At 55.5% G+C, this 22,111-nt stretch overlaps 1 protein-coding gene across 1 annotated transcript in view; it reads right to left on the reverse strand.

Annotated features, from left to right (window-relative positions):
* PTPRU (protein tyrosine phosphatase receptor type U) overlaps nt 1-22,111 on the reverse strand; it is a gene marked incomplete at both ends in the record, with an annotated part of 54,482 nt that overhangs the window by 14,379 nt on the left and 17,992 nt on the right. Inside the window, 16 exons of the mRNA XM_080632553.1 lie at nt 549-625; nt 999-1,071; nt 2,458-2,648; nt 4,738-4,895; nt 7,658-7,796; nt 8,278-8,314; nt 9,840-10,113; nt 10,236-10,338; nt 11,070-11,271; nt 11,654-11,763; nt 15,721-16,029; nt 17,043-17,336; nt 17,907-18,081; nt 18,282-18,397; nt 19,004-19,085; nt 19,165-19,436. Coding sequence (XP_080488679.1) covers nt 549-625; nt 999-1,071; nt 2,458-2,648; nt 4,738-4,895; nt 7,658-7,796; nt 8,278-8,314; nt 9,840-10,113; nt 10,236-10,338; nt 11,070-11,271; nt 11,654-11,763; nt 15,721-16,029; nt 17,043-17,336; nt 17,907-18,081; nt 18,282-18,397; nt 19,004-19,085; nt 19,165-19,436 — 2,612 coding nt within the window. The remainder of the gene's footprint in view (nt 1-548; nt 626-998; nt 1,072-2,457; nt 2,649-4,737; nt 4,896-7,657; nt 7,797-8,277; nt 8,315-9,839; nt 10,114-10,235; nt 10,339-11,069; nt 11,272-11,653; nt 11,764-15,720; nt 16,030-17,042; nt 17,337-17,906; nt 18,082-18,281; nt 18,398-19,003; nt 19,086-19,164; nt 19,437-22,111) is intronic.

Raw genomic sequence — 22,111 nt, forward strand, 5'->3', positions numbered from 1 at the left:
CCACCGCTAACAGACCGTGTCCTCAGTGCAGGAAGGAAGAGTGGGATTTGCTGCTGCTTCCATGCTCAAGCATGGGCCCAAGGGACTCTTCCTGCATCTCCCCATGTCTCAGCATTGCAGGAGGTGACAGGAACATCACTCCTGGAGGACATAAGGGCTGAGCTCTGCACTGACTCACACGCACTGACAGGATCAGGAGGCATCCCCAAGCTGGTCATTTGTCAACCTCTGTATCCTCTGCCCATGCAGGACGGAGATGCATGGCCACAAGAGCAGGCAAGGGAAGAGAGGACTGAATAGGGGAGGAGAGAGGGAATGAGGAAAGAAGGACAGAGCAGAGCAGAGAAGGGAGACACGCAGCAAGCAGACACTGCTGATGAACACAAATAGATCAGACAAGTTCTTCATGGTGCGTCTCAGGGATACACAGATCAGCCCATCCTGACCTCCTTCAAACGCTGTTGGACAGACTCTGACAGCCCACAGGGTCCATCTGAAGCTCCTGTGCCAGCTCAGACCCCCCAGTGACAGGCACCATCCCCACTTACATCGATGTAGTTGGCGTTGATGTAGTCAGAGTTGGGATCACCCAGCAGCGGGTGCAGCTTCACCCGGTGACGGTCGTCTGCAGAGCAAGGGGAGAAGGGACTATCAGCACCCCTGTGAGCATGGGGACAGTGTGTCACCCATGGGTCCCAGGGCTTGGGATCTCCCTGATGTCTCTGGTGGAGAGAACCAGAGCTCCTGGAGCTTGATGTCTCCATCCCTGCGGGACCATCACCAGAGATCACAGAATCATAGAACCAAACAGGTTGGAAAAGACCTTTAAGATCATCCAGTCCAACCGTTCCCCACCACTGCCAAGGCCACCACTAACCCATGGCACTAAATACAGCAGGGAGCAATGTGGCCATGCCACACTGACCGGTGAGGAGCATCCTGTCTCCAGTGGGATCAAGTCTCTTTGGGGTATCTAAGCCTTTGCTAAAGGCACTCACATGTCGACACATGATCCTGTCTCCCTTTGGTCTTGTCTTTCTTCTTCGAAGCATCCCAGCCTTCAAAGAAGCTCTGTAAGGAAAGGATGGCCGTCACAACCCAAGGGCAAGACTGGGGGGGGGGGGTCCCCCTTCCAGCTCCAAACCTCCCTGGGGAGCAGGACAGACAGGATGGCCCCTCCATCCCATCACCTGGGTCCTGCAGCCCCAGCTCCGTAGAACACTCTGCCAGGTATGCGCTTCTGTTGCATCCACAAAATGTCCCATTTTCCAGCAAATTATACACTGCCTGGTTGGTTTTTTTCCCCAGGGTTGGTTGTGGATTTTTCTTCCACCTCCCCAGCCCCTTTCGCTCCCCAGCACAGAACAGGTTTCTGTGTAATAACAGTAACATTCCTAGATTGGTGTAAGAGGAGGAAAGTGGAAGGAAATTACATGTTTGCTCACCTCCTATAATATCTGAGTGCTTTCAAATGACTAGTTCCAAGAACATACAGCAGCTTTTCAAGGAGCACTAACGATTATCGCAAGCCCTGGTTTGTCCAATACATGAAAGGGGAGCGAAGGAAAAGCAAAAGCTCGTGCACTTGAAAGAGCCAGGCGTTAAACAGCAATTTCACTGGGAAATTCCAATTGCCAGAGCTGTGGGACACCGAGGAGTGGGGAAATCAACCCCATCGGGTGCGCTGCGGCACAGGAGCGGGAATAGTGCGTTCTGTTACACACACTCTGCCCTAGCGAGCTGCGGTGGACACAGTGCAGCCAACAACCTGCGGTCACCCTCTCCCATGTCCTCTCATAGAATCTCAGATTGATTTGGGCTGGAAGGGACCTCAAAGCTCATCCAGCTCCAACCCCTGCCACAGGCAGGGACCCCTTCCACTGGAGCAGCTTGCTCCAAGCCCCTGTGTCCAACCTGGCCTTGAACACTGCCAGGGATGGGGCAGCCACAGCTTCTCTGGGCACCCTGGGCCAGCGCCTCAGCACCCTCACAGGGAAGAGCTTCTGCCTAAGAGCTCATCTCAATCTCCCCTCTCAGTATCATTCCCCCTTGTCCTAGGCTCTCCCTAGGATCTTCACAAGAGCTGCCAGATTGCAGAGGATTTGCCTGTCCTTAAGGCTATAGCCAGGAGGACACGAGGAAGGGAGAAGCATCCCCAGCCCTTGCAGGAGAGGCAGGATGATGCGGGCTGGCAGGGCTGGTTTGGCTCATCTCAGGGACCTGTTCAAGCTGTTGATTAAATCCTGAGCTGCCAGGAGCAGGGATCTGATCCACACCCATGGACACACCACATGCTGATAATACCTGCCCAGAGAGCTGTGAGCTCCGGCTCCTGCTGTCCAGAGCACTGCAGCTCCAACTCTGGAGCATCTTCTCCTTGCACACAGGTCCTACCCATGCCACCTTGTCCGTTCCACCTCCTGCCTTGCCCAAGACACCAGCTCAAGGTGCTCTCACCTCATACTCCTGCTTGAAGCCGTAGCCTTCTGCCGTCTTCATCTGGTTGATGTGCTGGAGGAGATCCGCCACCCGCACGGCGGGATGGAGCTGCCCGGTGTGGTACGGGGACCCTTTGCGGCCGCACTGGCGGCGGGGGGAGCCCCCCAGCAGGCTGCTGGACTCATTGACCACGCTGCTGCGCTGGTCACCTGCGGATGGGGATGGAGAACCAGGGGCTATCAGGGGAGCAAAGCCTTGCACCACATCCCCATCACCTCCTCGCACCCACACAGCGATGAGAGGACACCTGGAGATGTCAGTGCTGCAGCCAGTCTCTCACTGGGGAGCAAAGCAGAGCCCCCTCTGTGCTCTCTGCAGCTCATCCCACATCACAAGCTAAAAATGCCCATTACAGTCTTTTAGGACCACAGCAGATCTCTTAGAATCCAGAACTTAATAAGCTTATTTCGCATCGACTGAGGCAATCAACTCCCATGCAGACAAGTAGGAGCTATGTGCCCGAATACACCAAGTCCTGACATGAACAATCACATTGCCAAAGTCTCCAGCCCAGCTTAACAGGTAATTTTCCTCACTGCTAGAAACTGGCACCTTACTCCTAGCACTGACACAAAGGGAGCTGCTGTTTAATGGGGAGGTTTATGCAGTATTTACCTAGTCTATGCCTCTGCTGGGTCATTACGGGCAGAGCCAGACTAAGACCTCACTTACCAGGGCAAGTACCCACACAGGAGCCTGAAATCTGGGTTTGCACAAAACCTGCTGCTCTCCACTGCTGCCAAGAGATGTGGCAGGCACGGATCCCACAGCACCCAGCCTGGAATGCCATCCACCCGCTGCTGGGAAGCAGCTTTGCAAGACGGTGCATCCCGGATGTGGTTTCCCCTAACAACACTTCAAAAAACCACCCTTGTGAGAGAGCCATCTCACCCACACATCTCCCAGATTTGGGCTTTTTTGGTCTGCTCGAATGCAGGGAGCAGCCCCTCACCCCTGCCTGCGCTCCCATGCAATGTGGGTGCACCATGGGTGCAGGCACACACACAGAGCAGGCACCGAAGGGGATGATGCTCCAACCTGTGCATCCAGAAACATCTCCCACCCAAGATGCCACCACTTGGCTGAGCCAACAGCAGCACAAGGGAGGGCCATGCTGCACCCTGTGGCCTGGCTGATGGGCTCACCAGCTACTGGGTTTAATGAGAAACTAATTGCAGGCATTGCCAAGGTGCCAACAGCTCCACATGCTGAGGACCTGCTCAGGTGCCCATGAGGATCAGTGACTTCTTTGAATGCAAAGAAACTGAGGCATGGTGGGGAACAGCCCCCCAGCCCTGGAGCACCCCATTCATTTACCTTCATTAACTAACGATGGCGAGTTCCCCACATCTCCTCCTCTACCCTTCACCAAGCAGAGGGATGAGGAGCAGCAAAGCAAGGGAGAGGATGGGAGCCCCAAAGCCCCCTTTGCGTATAGGATTTGAGGAGCAGCATCCCCAGCTCAGCCCCCTGAGAGGCTTTGAGCATTTTAGGAACAGTAACTGGAAAATAATACACCTAGATGTATTGAGAGGAGGCAAAGTTTGCCCTCTGGGCTTCTATTATCCATGAGACAATGCCAGGAAGTGTATTAATCCCGCAGCCGGCGGCGAAGAGCCGTGTGCGTAAGCAGCATCTTGAGGTTACTGTAACAGATGTTATTAGCATATGGTTGAAACTGGGGCATTCAAGGAGTTATTTTACAACTAAATCAGCATGGAGATGCATCCTCCAGTGGGTGTTAAATGATCAGTCTCCCTCTGAAGCGAATCTGGTGGCTCTTTAACCCTTCGAAGCCCAGGGCTGTGCAGAACACGGAGCAGAACCACGCTGGGTGTGCTTGGGTGAAGGCTGCTGCAAAGCTTTCAACCTCAGCAGAAGTGAAGAGTTGGGGTTCACCCAGCTTCAGGGGGCTGCAGCCAGTGTTTGAGCCCCAAATGGCCTCAATCCTTCCAGCCACAAGCTCAGATCTTTGCTTTGAGAGGTCAAGATGCAGAGCCCCAGCTTGAGACACCCACAAGTGATGGATGATAACAAAAGCTACTATAGGCACTGATGAGATTGATGTCCTTGGAGGTTTAGGCAGGGCAGGGAGAAGCCTCCAACACACCACACACAGGCTAAAATAGGCGCAACATCTGCTACTTGGATAAATATTTCAGGTGTTACTGGGATATTTAGGAACTATTGGGACCCCTGGATGGGAGCAGGGGGGATGCTGCAGCTCCCGGTCCTTACCTCGGTTGCTGTAGTTGTGGGTGTCCATGAAGGAGAGCCCCAGGCGCTCGTCCTCCTGCAGCGTGCTCTGGTCAGTGAAGCTCCTGTCAATGGCACTCATCATGTGTGTCTTCTCGTGGCGGTAGTTAATGGTGGCTTTGGTCATGTTGACGGGTTTTCTGCAGGATGCAAAGGGGAGGAAGGGGGAAGAAGCACACCATCAGCAGGACTGACCCCATGGTGCTATGAGATCCCCCCCAAAGCTATTGAGTTATTCCAGGGAGCAGGATGGATTATTCCCACCACGCTTTGGTATTCTGGTGCCCCAGGCTGGCTGCAGCCCCATAAGGAGCATCCCTCACTGTCTGCAGCAACTCCAACTCCTCATCCTCAACATCCCCTCCCCAGTATCACCTAGATCTTAGGCACAAGCTCTTCCCTGTGAGGGTGCCGAGGCGCTGGCCCAGGGTGCCCAGAGAAGCTGTGGCTGCCCCATCCCTGGCAGTGTTCAAGGCCAGGTTGGACACAGGGGCTTGGAGCAAGCTGCTCCAGTGGAAGGGGTCCCTGCCCGTGGCAGGGGTTGGAGCTGGAGGAGATTTAAGGTCCCTTCCAACCCAAACCACTTTATGCTTCTACAACCATGCTGGGGGCCAAAGGCATGGGCTGAACCCCCTTGACTGCACATGTGCTTAGCTCCCACCAGGGAAGCTTTTCACCCCTGTGCCCCATTAGGCACCTAATGAAGATGCTGGAAAAGCCCAGAAGCTCTCGCTGGAACAGAACCTCACATCCAAATTCAACGACATTCAAGCAAAACCAACCCAAACTGACTGAGCATCACACTCCCAAGAAGCCAGAGCAGGGATTAAACAAGGGGAAGGAGCAACCAGAGATCCATGCTGGCATCTTGGTTGGGCCAGGGCACTGCCAAAATCCAGGATTCAACCCGGAATCACTGACCCTTCCCTTTTACGCTGCCTTCAGTCTCTAACAAGCTCGGCAGCATTATTTTCCCTGAGCCAAAGAGGCTTAAAATGTACTCGGCAGAGAAAAGGACTTGGAGCAGCAGGGCAAGGGGGATGGCCGGGAGGAAGGGTGAAGGACACAGAATGACAATTACTTACGGGTAATAGGAATAAGAATAGTAGTTCCTCCTGGCAAGCGTGCAAATAAAGGGAACAGCACAAATTGCATAAGCAGCTTTCCTCTGGCACAGGGAAGGGGGTTATGGGGCAACTCAGCTGCCAGAGAACTAAATGCACGGTAAAGAAACCTGGCTCCTCTTTTGCATCCATAGTTATTTACTCTGAGTAGGAGCTGGGGTCCCAGCAGCACAGCCCAAGCACCAGCTCTCAGGGTGACCTCAATCACTGCACTGGCAGTGGGGTGTCCGTAGCACCCTTGGTCCAAGGGGTTATTCCACAGGTTTTAAGACTGAACAGCAAACATGCAGGGAGCCAGTTAGGGGCCAGGCAAGCCCAATGGGAGACAGGGTCAGGATGTCACATTTCCAGGGCACCATTTATTACCAGCGAGTGTATTCCAGGGGTGCATTTCCATTCCACCACATCAGTGTTTTCCCAACAGCAAAACACTCCAAAGGAGATTTATGAGCTCATTGCAGCTTCCCAAATTCAAGGCCCCAAATTCAAGGCCCTCAGCACCAGGTCTGATCTGTGGCTCTGCTTTGCCCTTCAACAGGTTTACCCTGGGGTGTTGAATCAAAGCTGCTCCTCCTCCTCCTGCCCACAGCACTGGTGATGGGAAGGAGGCAGCCACACTCATGGCTTCCTACCCACAGCATCACTCCCAAAATCACATCAGCACTGCCAGCATTTGCTCCATCAGGGATAGACCCGACGCTGCACACACGGGAAGCATCCCAGAGCAACGGCAGTGCACAGGGTGTAACCAGCAAGAGTCCTTTCAGGGTGAATGAAGCCATAAAGAGCTCTGTAGACCTTCCCCCTGGCTCTTTATGTACTTTCCTCCCATCATCCCGAGCCCTACATGGGGAAGGTATTTAATTGCTGCCCTTTCCCCCCTCCTTTCAGAGCCTCCCTCCTGGCTCAGCACCATTTCCCAGGGCGCTGAGCCTGAGTGAAAAGCAGCGGCCACATCCCCACAGTGCTCCCAAGGATGTGTGTCCCAAAAAACCCTTGTCCTCCTCCCTCCCACCCCACTGAGCTTCCCAAGTGAAAGCTCCCATGGTCACATCCACAACCCCACGCTGGGGAGCAGGGGGATCCCATGGGGTTGGGAGAGTGGTTTGGGGGTCCCCAGGGATCATCAGCACTGGGAAAACCTCCCCTCCATCCACATTTTGACCCTTCATTTAGAGCCTGCTGGAGGCTCTTGCCAAGGGATTGCTCCCATTTACTGGAAACTCCGTGGTTCCCCATTAAAACAAGCCCAGGAGGAGCTGGGACGCTCTCAGCACCTGCACCCTGGGGCACCCAGTGCGGGCAGCCACAGGAAGACCCAGTGATGCTGGGTGCTCCCCTGCCATCCCAGAGGGGATCAGCAGATGGGTGACAGTGCAAATGCCTTCCTTTCCCTGCCCATCTCCAGGAACAGCCGCTCCACGCAAGGGAACCATACACAGCCCCATCCCTAATCCACCCCAATGGCAGGGAACCAGCAATGCTCCCACGGATGGATCCAAGGCCCAGGGACAACACCTTAGAGCAGATTAAGCTGAGTTTAGTGATTTGGGCCTGGAGGGGTGCAGGGCTACATGCCCTGGGGTCCCCATCTGCTCTTAACAGAGGGAGAGCTGGTGGGATGGGAACAGTCAATGCCCCTCCAAGCCTGATCCTGGCTGTCGAGCAGCACAAAGCCAAGAAACAGCAGAAAAGGAGGGATCAGCATCACCACCAGGAGCTCCCAGTTAGGGCTGAGCCGGTAGGAAGGGACGGATGGAGGCACCAGGTCTCCTTACCCTTTCCGAATGACGACAATGATGGCTCCCAGGAGGATAATGAGGACGATGAGGCCTCCAGCACAGATCCCCAGGATGAGGCCCATCTCCTCCGAGTGCTGCGACACCTCGAGGGGACGCTTGCTCTCTTTGCAGGCAGCTGCCAGGGGACAAGGACAGGCAGGAGGGGTCAATGCTTGGCTCCAGGTTGGGTGGCAGCATCACATAGGAAAATACTGGTTTTCCCATAGGATGCACATTGCTCCTTGAACACCGCCAAGATGTTATGGGGCTCTGCAGTGCCACACTATGACCATGGGCAAGTCCCTCTCTCCGTTCCCATGGGATGAGAGGGTCCTTTTGTGCCACCTTCCATCACACCCAACTTGTCCATCCCTGGATTCAGCACTCAGCACTACCAACTCCAGCCTCCCACCACCACCACAGTAACGGCATTAAGAGGAAACCCTCAACCAAGGGAAAAACCCAGACACCAAAGAAAGGGGGAACCCAGAGTGTGGGATGGGCTATGATAAACCATTGCATCCCCACCAGTGCTGGTAACGACACACACCAGCACGGCCCCAGATTCAGGTCCACAACCTCTGTGGGATCCCACCAGATGGAAAGGGAGGGCTCACCTTTGCGAGCAATCCGGACACAGTTCAGCCGGGTTTCCTATGGAGGGAAAAACAGGGATCAGTGATGGACGAGCATCCTGGCAGCTCCGCTCCGAGCCAGGCTGGTCCGCTGATGCTTTGACCCCTACATCGATGGAGTCTGCAGGTGCTTTGTGCTACAGCACCCACTGCTGAGCCCAAGAGCTCCTGGGGACATGCACACCAAGAGATGCTGATGAACCATCTGTCCCCAGCATCCCCTAAATCAGCATCCACAGATTTAGCCAAGGTCACCACTCCAGGTCACAGCTCCAGATCATCAAAGGAGGGACCCCGTCAAGCAGCTTGTCACCATCTGCAGCTAAAACACTCCCAGGTCAGCATTCAGAGCTTCATGGGGGTGGTTTTCATCAAAGTTTCCAAGCCCCAGCCCTGTGCTCTGCACGTGCTGCCAAGGTTCCTATGAGGGCTTCCAGCCCAGGTCTCCAACAGTTGGAGCATCTGCAGCTTTAGGGATGGGTTCAGCTAAAATATTCCATCTTTCCAAGCATCCAACTTCTGCCACAAAACAAAAAGCACCATTTTGTCAGGATTGCCATCTTCCCAGAGCATCCTCCAGCTCCTCGGGACACCAGTGCTGGCAATGCTGCTCCATTGAGACCTGTCTCCACAATGTGCCCAGGGCTCCGGCACTGCCCTCCTTGAGGTCACCAGCTCCTGTTTCTCCTGCTTCTTGCTCCATCTGGCACAAAACCCACAAAAGACCCGAACCGGGATCCAGCTTTCCCATGATGTCCGATGGCTGCTGGGATAAATCCATTGCCTCCCAACAGGAATGCACCAGCTGCAGTCATTATCCAGCAATGCCCAAGTGAGCCAGAGCAGAGATCCTTCCTGCCCATCTCAGCTCCCAGTGAGGTGCAAACAATCCCAGAGCAGAGGAAAGGATTCACAAGCCAGCCCGCTGCAGCAAGATGGAGCCATGCGGGACAAGGATGCTGCCGTGGTCCTGCTGCTTTGCTGTCACAGCTCATCCTCCTCCGGGTGGGATGGGAGCAGCTGGAGCAGGTGAAGCTGAGAAGGGTCCCCAAGGGTCCCGCCAGGAGAACAGGCAGGGAAAGAGCATCTTGGGAATTGGGCAGCTTCCCAAGAGCTCCCTGCAGCAGCTGCTCTGTCAGCAGTGAGTCCCAGCATCGTGCACCCAGCTCTTCTGCCCAAAGGGTCCTTCTCCAACCCAGGATTAGCTCCAGGAATGCGGTCTCTCCAGCACAGATTGAGCTCCAGTCCATACCACAGTGCGTGGCAGAGGCTGGGCTCCTCCACCCCTGGTATCAGCACGACGAAGGGGACATGCACAGCCCAGGGGTGCCACATCCAGGATCCCAATGTGCTGTATGGGTGGCCCGGAGCACCACCTACCCCTGCCCAGGACACTGGGGGTGAGCCCAGAGCAGGGACCCAAGGGAGGGGGATCTATAATGAGTCCCATTGTTAATGACACCCTCCCCAGCCCCCAGCTGAGCTCCTGCCTGGTCCAACCCCAGCCATCCCATTGGATGGAGCGGGGTCCCACGGCCACTCACCCCTTTGAGGTTGCTCATGGCTTGGAAGTAGATGAGATAAGCCTTCTTGGGCTCCAGCGGTGGGTTCCAGTAGCCACTGTAGGTCTGGTTGTCCCCGACGGTGAAGGGTTTGGCTTCAGTGAGGCTGCTGGCGGGCAGCTCAGCCCCAAAGTAGTGCACGGAGCCACGGGACACGGCATCATCGAAGGTGAGTGGCACCGGGAAGCATTCCTGCCCACCCAGCTCCCGCTTGAGCTTCTTGGGCCGCTCTTCTTCCACAATGACCTGGTAGGTGCTGGCGACCAAGCACAGGTTAGCTCTGTGAAGAACAGGGCCCTGCCCTTCCCTTGGAGCCCCAGCAGCCACGCCGTGCCACCCTGCTTGTGGGGCTCTCACCCTCACACAGCCCCAACCTACCTGATGGGAGCCCCCCTGCCCTGCGCCGGCCGCAGCAGCACCGTGATGGTGCTCTCCGACTCGCTCAGTGGTGATGGCATGTCCCCGTAGTCGAAGGTGGGAGCTGCAAAGGGAGCAGGAGACAGCAGGAAGGGTGAGCCCTGGTCCCCACAGCTGTGCCTGGGGCTGTTCCCCAGTCAGGGGGGAAAGTGAGGCAGGAGCAGCCTGAACCATGGCAAGATATCACCGAATGGTGCCATTGAGTTAGTCCAAATAAAGAAAACCCCTCAACAAGTAAGGGAGAGGACCCATGGGTTATCAACACCAGTCTGGCAGAGGGGAGGAGACGGGAGCAGGACTCAAGCTCAGCAGAACCCCAGCACTCCCTGAGATACACCCTGGGATCAGCACACTGTGAGCATCCCACCACAGGGCAAAGCACACCCAAGCCAGCCCAGCAGCACCCCCAGAACAAGGTGGGGGACCCCCTTGTGCCCGGCATAGCCCCGTGGTCCCCAAGGCATCACTAGTATCTGCTCTGCAGTTCAAGGCCCCCATCAGGGCTCATCTGAGCCCATTTGCACTGATGCCACAGGCATGAGCAAACAGCCCCACGTACTCCAAGGCTTATTAACGAAACCTAATTAATCCCTTGCTTGTACACAGACAGCTCAGGCAGCACCAGCACACTGGCCTGCCCACACTGCCTACAGCCAGAGACCAGCTGATGGGTTTGGGGGCTGCTCATCGGCTGCCACCACCACGAGCATCCTTCCATAGCAGCATCCAGTCACACTGGGTCCAGCCCTGCAGAGGAGAAGCCGCAGCACCAGGCATGGAGCCAAGGGAACCTACCAGAGATGTTGGTGGTGATCTCGGTGAGCGCGGTCTGGCCAAAGCCCTTGCCGGTGCGGGCCCGCACTGAGAAGAGGTAAGTGGTGCCGGGGTGCAGGTTGGAGAAGACGTGGTAGGTCTCGTTGCGGAGCTTGGAGACGGTGCGGCGCGGGCCAGGGACGTTCACCGCCGGGTCAGAGGACTCGATGCTCTGGTAGCTGATCTGCAGGGACAGGGCAGAGCATCACCAGCGGCCACAGGAGAGGGGACAGACAGCAGATGTGGGCAGAGAAGGGGTTAAAGGGATGAATTGAGCAGGGGATGGTCAAGGGGCAGCCTGGCAGATGCTTCTGGGGGTAAATCAAAAGCAGAGGTTTATCAGAAGAGCCACTGCGGGTTAATACCGGTGACCCCAAAGGAAGGATTCTCCATCAGGGACAAACCCCCCTAGGAGCAGGATGAACACAGGCTGGACCCTGTTCCAAAAGACTTGAAGCAATGCTCCAGCGACCTTTAATCCCCACAGCCAAAAGCAGCAGCTGCCTCAGATACCCAACAGGACCTCCCTGTGTCCCATGCGGGTGCAGCATCCAGCCGCGATGTACCTCGTACTGCGTGATGAGACCATTGGGCTCCACTGGTTCCTCCCATTTCAGAAAGATCATGTCCTCCAGCGGGGTGAAGGTGAGGGACTCCGAGGCGATGCCGCCAGGCACTGGGGAAGGAGAAGGGATGTGCTCGGATGTAGCAAGAAACTCGGCTGGAAGGAGAAATCCTCCAGGAAACCCCTCCAGGCACGGGCAGCAGCTCCACAGGGAGTGGATCACTCCCATGGCAGTGATGCTCTAGCCCACTGGTGACACTTTGCCATGGCAGGGGCAGGTTTGGCACAAACCCTGCAGGTACCATTGCTGGTATCGCACAACAGCAAGACCTCCGCGTGCCATCACCAGTGCCTGAGTTCCCCAGCGCGAGGAAAGCAAAACCAACAGATTCTCTTTTCCCAGACGACCCAAATTCCCTCCCAAAGCCATGAGCATCCTCAGGAGACTGCCAGCACTCCCCACGGTGAGCGACAACATCCTCAGCTGCAGACAGGCTTGACATGCCCCAACCTTCCCCTCTAATTAACACCACCACCACTAATCACCACAAACACTAACAGCCACCAGCAGCTCTGGCATCAATTTTGGCTCCTTTACCATGGATTTCTCAACCTGAGGGGGTCATTGAGGAGGCGGTGGCTCAGGAAAGACCTCATTCACCAGCAGCATCCTCTACTGTGGGCTTGAGTACCTGAAACATGCACCCCCTCCATTCACATCTAATTACAGGGCCGAGACAGGGATCACCTTCCATGCACTTCCCACCATGCAAATACACCATTTCCACTTGATTTACAAGTTAATTTAACCAGAGGCTCCATGTCCTACACGTGTACACAAGGCACTTATTAAACCCACAGAGAAATACGGAAACCTTTAGGGCAGGAATATGTGTCCCTATGTATATAACCTACATTATTTATATATACAGGCAGCATGGGTTGAGAGCAGCAGAGGCACACAAGGTGTGTGTACACCCTTCTGCCATCCCATACACACACAGGTTTCATTATGTCTGTATTTATATCTATTTATTCTGGTGTGCACTGCATGCACCCTGCCTGCAAGGGAGGGAACTGGCTCCCTGCGTGCACCTCCCCACAGCACTAACATGCTACAGTGGTATTTCCATAGGTACCCAGGATTGACTCTGCTTGTTTCATGCAGGCATAGACCAAACTCTCCAGCTGTGGGTTACCAACCTTCCCTGGGTCCCTATGGGGCCACTTAGGTACCAGCTGGGCAAACTATGGATGCAGCATCCTCTTCTCTCAGTGCCCTACGCAGGAGCCAGCAGGACTTTGCCTGGGGTCCAAGGGGGATGCTGTGAGCAACACCCTTGGATTGGCCCTATGATTAATGCTCCAGAAAGAGCGTTTCCAGTGCAAAGCTTTCAGTACCTAAAGGGGTTGATAAGGAAGCTGGAGAGGGGCTTTGGACAAGGGCCTGTAGGGACAGGCCACGGGGAATGGCTTGAACCTGCCAGAGGGGAGACTGAGATGAGCTCTTAGGCAGAAGCTCTTCCCTGTGAGGGTGCTGAGGCGCTGGCCCAGGGTGCCCAGAGAAGCTGTGGCTACCCCATCCCTGGCAGTGTTCAAGGCCAGGTTGGACACAGGGGCTTGGAGCAAGCTGCTCTAGTGGAAGGTGTCCCTGTTTGTGGCAGGGGTTGGAACTGGATGAGCTTTAAGGTCCCTTCCAACCCAAACCAGGCTGGGATTTCTGATTTACCCTTTTGTTATGGGGCGTGCATCTCTGCAGCCCACACCAGGGCTCCCCCCACCCTGAGACAAGCTCAGTGCTGCACTGGTGGATGCTGTAACAGAAGCTGGGCTCATGCCAATATAAACCACAATCAAAGACCCTATTATTAACAAGCTTTCACCACCTTGGCTTAATTTCACAGGCAGCTGCTTATCACCAAGTTCTAGTAGCTCAAATCCCCCTTACAGGAAGGCACGGAGATGCTGGACCATACCCATGTGTAATATCCACAGGTGGGTATCCATCAATCCATCTTCCCCAAGACCAAACCTATGCATAGCCCCAAGTTCAATCCAAGGGGGAAGCCACAAGCCCTGGTTAATCAAGGCACTGGGGAAAGCAGCTGGAGTGATTACAGTATAGCAGAAAGACATCTGGAGCTCCTGTATTAATATTCCATACGAAAACAGCTGGAGCAGTCACAGCACACTGAGAACAGCTGAAGCAATTAGAGCTGGAAAAGGAAGCATCAGGAGCGTGAAGCTGGGTGCCCTCGGTCAAGCAGGCTCAGGGCTGGGGATGCACAAAGTGCTGATGAGCAGAAAAAGGTGCCAAATTCAGGCTTTAGAGATGAAAACGGGATCTGGAGATGGTCCCAGCTCCATTCCAGCTGCGCAGGCTTTGCTGTCCAGCCTGGGAAAACGGGAGCGATGAGCAACGTGGACACAAAGCTGCCGGGTCCCGAATCAAGGCAAGCCCCATGCAGGGGGAGTGCATGGCAAGCTTCTCCTTGGGAATCATCCAAGGGGCTGGAGCTGGCTGGATGCTTTGCAGTTATCAATTCTTCCACCTTAATCACTGATTCTTGATGCTAAGAAGTGCTCTGGAGATTAATTACCTCTTGCTTAATAGTTCGTGCTGGTGACACAGAGAGTCAGGGATGCTCCAGCACTCAGCACTCACCCCGGGGTGCAGTGGCTCCTTGCACCCCATGCAAGCTCCAACTACTGCTTCCCTCCACAGGGCAGGATGAGATCCCTCACCCCACTGGCCGCAGCACTTTCGGGGCTGCCCAGCTGTCCTCGAAGGCCAAGTCACCACAGCATGGGGAGGAGATGCTGATGGATCAGCAAAGAGGATGTGATGAGCAGGAGTCATCAGCAGCAGGGAGATGCCAGTCCTGGATGTGGCCCATCACTGATGGGTGGCACCGGAGACACTGAGCCAGCTCTGCCCTGTAGCTCCTGCTGCGTTCCCTGGATCTCCAGAGCCCAAAATGACCTGAGCACTCTGCTGATGGGGAGCCAGGGACCACGGTGCAGGGTCAGGATGGGCTTGGGGGATCGCTCCAGTAGTCCCAGCTCCAGTACATCCTCACAGGGAAGGGCTGGGCAGGGGCAAGAGAAGGCAAACCCAGGAGAGTCCTGGAGCACCACTGGAACCTCCAGTGAGGACATCAGCCCTGCTCAGGTGGCAGCAGTGGGGACACAGCCCCAGGACACAGCAAGTGCAGGGAGAAGAGGAAGAGCTTGGCTCTTCAGGAGCGATATTGCTGGTAAATAACCAGCAAACCAGGGCCAGACACCCTGTCCCAGCACACACTCATCCAGAGCTTGTTTCACAACCCAAACCCTCCCAAGAGCAGACTTAATGAAGGAGGAGTTGTGGGGGAAGCCGAGCAAAGCTGCACAGGGCTCTGGTTAACAGCAGAATGAAGCAATGCTGAATTAATCAGCGACCAAGCAGATAAAAGATGTTACCTCAGTGTAAAGCATTAATTGTTTTAATTGTTATTATTATCACTGCCAGGCTTTGGTTCCACACTAAGGGATGAGCAAGGATGACTCGTGCTGGGAGGAGCTGCCCATCACCCAGCTCTTGCACCCACCACCAGACCAGACACGGTAAAACACTCTGCTCCAAGGACACGAGCAGCGTTTCTGCAGTGACATCCCCATCCTGTCCCCCCTTGTTCCCCCCACATCACTCCAAACATTCAGCATTTCCCATCCCCAGCCACATCGCTGCCCCTTGCACAGCCCTGGGGTTGCAATGGCCTTTTCCCCTCCCTGTCAGTGCAATGGCCACAGGAGATATTCCCATCATGCCCCTGGCCAAGAACCACGGATGTGCACCATGCCATGGCAAACACCCCAGCAGCTCATCAGCCATTGAGCCCCATTTCTGGGGATGACAATAGAATCATGGAATGGTTTGGGTTAGAAAGGACCTTAAAGCTCCTCCAGCTCCAACCCCTGCCACGGGCAGGGACACCTTCCACTAGAGCAGCTTGCTCCAAGCCCCTGTGTCCAACCTGGCCTTGAACACGGCCAGGGATGGGGATGCACCTCCCTGAGCAGACTCACCATCCTCATCCGTCTGGAATACCACTTCCTTGCCCTCCTTGCGACCCTCGGGGTTGGAGAGGATGAGCTTGACGTGGATGTTCTTGTAGGGCAGCAGGTTTTTGATGGTGTAGCGGTTGGCGTTGCGCTCCATCTTCACGCACTCCTGGAAGGTTTGGTTGTGGCCGGTGCCCACGAAATAGCGGTAGCAGAGAGAGACGGTGTAGGTGTGACACCGGGTCAGGTTGTAGCCCAGCGGCTCCCACTGCAACGTCAGCTGCCGGGACTGGATCTCGGAGAAAGCCAGGCCTTTGGGGGCCCGCATGGGCTCTGTGGGGAGCAGAGATGGGGAGAGGTGAGTGACAGCAAAGCATCTTGTGGGTTTAGGTGTATTATCAAGGAAAACCCTTTTACAGCATAGAAACGAGAACATAAAACCCCAGACTGGTTTGGGTTGGAAGGCACCTTAAAGCTCACCCAGCTCCAACCCCCTGCCACGGTGGAGCATCCGCACCACAAACAGCCCCTAATAACCACATAAATGTGCCTGCGTGATGGGAGCCTTCACATTTTCATCAAGCCCGTGTCAGGCTCTTGAAAGGACAGAGACCAAGTGCCATTGCTGGGAAGGAGTTTAATTAGCTCTAATTGAAATGAACAGGAGGACTGAGCTTTAATGAGGAGCCAGCAGCACACACATGCGGGTGGTTTGGGTTAATGGCAGGAAACTCCTCTCCACAGCCAAGGCTGGTGGGAAGGACACTGAGAGGGATGGAGAGTCTTTGTCCAGGTGATTCCCCTGGAATTTGCAGGCTGGAGGAGCTGAGGCAGCTCAGGGCTGCACAAGACTTTAGCAACCTGAGCAAGACTTTAGCAACCAAACACAAGACTTTAGCAAACCTGCTCCTGCAGGTCCCGATGCCCTCAGGGACTGTGTGAAACCCCAGCTGGTTTTGGAGGAACAAGCACAGCAAGAGGCACACAGCCCCACACTGCAGGAACACGGCCTTTAACCACATCTGCCTCTACCAAAAACCACGAACCCTCAGCCATGATGCCTCTGTACAGGCTTTGGTTCAGTATCCAGCCTCATCCATGCCCCCTGATACCCTCCAGCCATGAGCACAGCGTGGGTTTAATGAGTGGTCCCTCCTGGGATGCTGCGTACAGCCATTGAAAAGTCAATTAGAGGTGGATCCATTGGAGCAAGGATGCTTCAATCTCCCCAACTGCACCAGCAAATACCCTCAGCATCCATCCGGCCCCAACCACATGCTCCCGGCCTGGGGCTTGGGGTGGCACAGGACCTTGCCTAAGGCCTAAGGATGTGCTGTGGGACCCACCTGCACACTTGGTGCGGCTGATGAGGGGTGGCCCTGGTTTGCCGGTACCCCCCTCGCCAGGCCGGGTGAGCAGGACGCTGATCTCGTACTCCGTGTCAGGGTCCAAGTGCCAGAGCTTGTAGGTCTGCATGTTGACAGCGTGGACCTCTGACCAGGGCCCTGAAGTCATGCGGTACTCGATCTCCTTGCGCACGATGGGGCCATCGCCGATGATGGAGTTGGTGTTGAGTTGGATGATGAGGTAAGTGGAGCCAGCCCGGAGCAGTTGAGGGGGTGCAATGGGTGTTGGGGGCTCTGGAAGAGAGCAGAGAAGGGGTAAATGGAGCACCCCCCCCTCCAGAAGCAGCTCCACAGCATCTGCAGACATGGAATCATAGATTGGTTTGGGTTGGAAGGGACCTTAAAGCTCATCCAGTTCCAACCCCCTGCTATGGGCAGGGACACCTTCCACTAGAGCAGGTTGCTCCAAGCCCTATCCAACTCAGCCAAGAGCAAAGTATGGGAGGGCACCATCCAGTCTTTAGCTTCGCATGCCCTCCATCATTTTTAGTAAGGCTTTAACAGCTGCAATAGGGTTTTACCTGATCAAACCATAATTATCTGTCTAAGATACGCTGCCCAGCGTGGTGCTGCACAGTTTCACCATCATTAATTAACTCCCATCTACTGCAATCAAAAATAAACAATCTGAGGCCACCAGGAAAGGGAATTTCCTTGCTTTACGCTGAACCATCCACGTGGAGCAACTCATTTGCAGCAAGAAACCTCGATCCCACCACCCCCAGCATCCTTCCTCTTCCTCTGCAGGCAGCGGGGCAGCCATAGCCCACCCATGGCAGCGCTGGGCAGCAGCAAATCACTCACCTTTCACGATGAGCTCGGCGAAGTTGGAGACACCAGCACCACGGCTGGACTGGGTGACGCAGCGGTAGAGGTCCTGCTCCTCCTTGGACACCTCATCCAGCTGGAATGTGGCCAGGAAGCGCCGGTGGCTGATGTGCTTCACCGAGGCGGCGGGGACCACCTCGCCGCTCTGCCTCTGCCCCATGAGGAGAGACAAGGGGTCACCGGGAGGCATCCAGAGCCACCAAACGCATCCCAATGGATGGCGGCTTCCAAGGGAGCAGTGAAACGTCCTTCTCCCCCCCCCCTGCCCTGCAGGGTTTTCTCCCAAAGGGAAAGCACGGAAGGTGCAGCAGAAGTGATGGAGACGCTGGTTTCACCACTGCTGTTGCTCACCTGCATGAGGAAGCGCTCGGCCTCGGCAGCCTTGCCAGCAGCCACGCACTGGAAGGTGGCATTCTGTCCAGCATTGACCTCCACGTCACCCAGGCGGGAGAAGTGAGGAGCTTTGGCTGCCAAGGAGAGGTGACAAAGTGGCTGAGCAATATGGGGACCAACAGCAGCATCGCTGCAAGAGTCCTGCCACAGCCCAAAATCCCACCCAGGATGCCAGGCCTGGAGCCGAGCTCCGGGCAGGCTTGATCCCCATCCTCACAGCCCAGCCCGGAGCCTGGAATTTGTTCCTGGCTCCATACAAGAGCCAGTGTCCCAGGAAGGGATGCAGCCTTCCCTTCCAGCATCCCACCATGATCCAGGCTATGGGGTTGATAGAGGGGGCAGGTCTCCTACCCCAGCCTGGAAGAAATAAGGGGTGAATCATAACATATTGGGACAGCCTGGGATTCCAGGTCCTCACCAGCCCGGGTGGCCCCTCTCAATGGGGACATTCAGGCCACAAGTTCAGCCTGCTCCTCTCCAGGCTGTCATAAGAACAGAAGCTATTGGGGCTCTTTCCCACCAGCTCCAGAGGTACCCCAGGAGACGGAGCTCCATCAGCCCAGGTGACAAGAAGACATCCAAGTGCCCCCCAGCTGCACCATGGCATTAGCCCTGCCGCCCAGCCCAGCAGCACCTCCCCACCACAACCCACCCTTGGATCCCATTCCCCCGACACTCACAGCATGGATAATTCAGGAGCAAAATATCATCCAAGCCGAGATAACCCCTGCGCTCGCTGGAGACCACGGCTTCAAAGAGGACCTGCGGCACCGAACACAGGGGTCACCCATTGCCGGGGGGGGTCCGGGTGATGCAAAAGGGGGGGTTTGCTGGGGCTCACCTGGTATTCATTGGGCCAGAACAAGCTGACGGCCAACTCGGCCTGGTGCCACTGCCGCCCATGGGAGCCGGAGGCATTCCAGACCGCGCTGCCCACTGGGCCCCCCGTCACCCGCACGTATGCGCTGAGGGTGCCGGGGCTGTGGCCGTCCCGGCTGTACATGAAGTAGCTGAACTGGAGGCAATGGGTGTCATTCTCGCTCAGCGCCTGGAAAAGCAGGTGAGCTTTCTGGCCCGGGGCGTGCTGTGAGGAGTTCACCATCAGGTAGGAGCCTGCGGTGGGAGGGAGAAGAAGGGAGAGCATGGAGTAGTCCCCATTCTGCATCTCCTGAGCTCTGCCAGCAGGGATGGAGAAGGTGGAGGATGCAGGACTGCAAAGATGCGCAGGACCCAGCCTCAACACTCGGGTCCCACTGGGTACCGGTCCATGCCAGCCCATGGGAACATGCAGAACAAGAGCAAGGGATCGCGATGGAGTCAGTGTCGGATGCTTATTTGGGCAGCAGCACAACACCAAACCAGGACCTGACCAACTGGATGAGGAGGGAAGAATCAGACCCACTGCCTCCAGGATAAGAAGCTGGGGTCGGTAATGGCTTCGATGCCACCAGAGCCCCTCTGCCTGCTTCCCTTTAATGCTCACAGCTTCGGCTGCGTCAACACTCCGGTCCCCAGCCGGGCCCCAGCTGTTTCATTTCCATTCCCATTGCCTCGTATCATTTACCACGCAGTTGTCGCTGAGTTTAAACTGTGCTCAGCAGGCGCTCACAGGGAGGGGATTGCACTCATCAGCTTGACAAGCAGCAGCACCACGGCTCTCTGGGATACCAGCTCCAGACCCGGCTCCCCACCACCAGCATCCCCTGGTACCCCACCTCCCATCACCCAAAACCACCAGCAACAAAACCAGGGGTCACGGTGCTACCCTAAAGCTGTACTTACAGGGCAGGCAGGATGAAAACCCCAAAGGCAGAATCCTTCCTGCCCTGAATCCTCCATCCCAAGCAGTTCAGAGGCACCACAGGGATGCAGGAATCCCAGTTCATTGTGGCAGCTCCCAACATGGCAATGGGGCCAGGGCGCAGGGTAGACAGGAAGCTGCTCCACCAAACCCTTCCCATCACCAAAGGCAAGGGGATTATTAATACCTCTTCCATTTTAATAACGGCAGAAACTGTAAGTAACAAAGCTGGGCCATTTATTCAAGTCTACCATTGTTTTCCTGACAGGAGAAGCTTCATTATTAATAGCTTTCACCACCAGTTAATTTAAACTGAGCCATGCGCCTTCCTCCCTTCGGCTCCCAGTGAGCAGCACCAAGAAAACCCTAATAAAGGTGATGGGGAATCATAGGGAGCATCCATCCATCCATCCCCTCAAGTACTTGGGAGCTACATTTGGGGTGACCCCAAAATGCCTGTGGGGATCCTAAAACACCAAGGGGGGTCACAGCATCAGCTGGGGAGACAAAGTGCCCCAGACTGCACCACAGCACATCCTTGTGTGCATCCTTCAGGGATGGGAGCTGGGGCAGGGGGAAGAATTCCCCAAAAAGGAACATTTTCATCCTATGTTGATCCATGCAGCCAGAAGACCAAAATAAAGAGACCAAGACTAAAATTAAACCACTGATGAGTTATTTTAGAAGACTGAGAATGTTCTTTAAGGTCAGCACGGACACACATGGCTGGCAATCCATCCAGACATCACGCAGCTGGCAGGGCTTCCCCACACTGTTTTCCCCCCTTACTTTTCTTCCCAGTGTTGCTGCATTGGAAAAAGCAGGATCCCACCACTTGCTTCCATGCTAATTATATCCTCCTGTACCATAAACTGTTCCAGCTTCAAGCCAGGGTATGGGTTGGGGTTCTTACTGCAGGAGAAGCAGAGGTACCTGTGTTGAGGTGCTGCATCCTCCACAGGAGCATCCCGTGGCCCAGACAAATCCTCCTCGCAGAGAGGTGGCTGGGGGTTCCAAACCCCACTGTCAGCCCCTGGGGTTGCTCCTGATGCAGTGAGGGGGTCTGGCTGCTTTCTTTAATGCACCCCAATGATATGGCAGCAGAGCCCTGCCTGGGTGCTCCCACCAGCAGCAATGGGGTGTCCCAGCCCTGCTGCAGCCCGCAGCTATAGGGAGGACCAGGCAGGAATGCTCGCAGCCCCTAGAGGGTTGCTGCACAATCACTGCTGGGGCTGTTTCTGAGCCCTATCCCTATGTTGGCACTGCCAGCAAAAAAACCTGCTCCACACATCATGACGGGGAGAATCCTTTCCAAACCTCCCACGAAACGGGAGCTGTAGAAACAGCCCCAGGGCATTCCCCGCTTGAGACTTCCAGCCGAAGGATGGGATTCAGCACACATCAACCTGTCCTTCGCTCCTTAAACCCTTCCTCTGATCCTCAATTTAAGCTCAGTTGGAATGAAGACGCAGGTGCAAGGGAGCTCTCGCCCCCCTGCATCCCCACAAATAACAAGTCAGCCCCTCTGCACCCCCCCCAGCTCAGCTGCAGCAATGTGATTTAATGCAGTTTTCAGGTGTGCTTTTAGAGAAGAGCCCAAGTGCCCTGTGGAGAAAGAGAAGACGACTCAAAAAGCGCTAAATAACATCTCAATCAAACAAATGAAAAGAGAAACAAGTCCCAGCGATGCTCCCTAAGGAAAAACCATCAATTTGCGACGCAGAAGTCGATGATGATGAGGGCTGAGCTGCAAAATAAGCCCAGGGGGGCTGTGAACAGAAAGCCTCGTACCCCTCCCTGCACGTCCTCACACGGGGTCTCCAGCTGGATTTTCCCGCTTGTGGGATCATCAGCTCTCCCTTGGCATTCAAATCAGGTCTTCGAGGATAACCTCCAATAATCCTGGCTATGATACAGGAGTTCCAAAGGATCTTCTCCCCAGCTTCAGGCTCAAGCTGTGCTTGCCCCATCACACTGCCCTTCCTGA

Source organism: Psittacula echo, assembly GCF_963264785.1.
Source record: "Psittacula echo genome assembly, chromosome: 21".
Lineage (NCBI taxonomy): Eukaryota > Metazoa > Chordata > Aves > Psittaciformes > Psittacidae > Psittacula > Psittacula echo.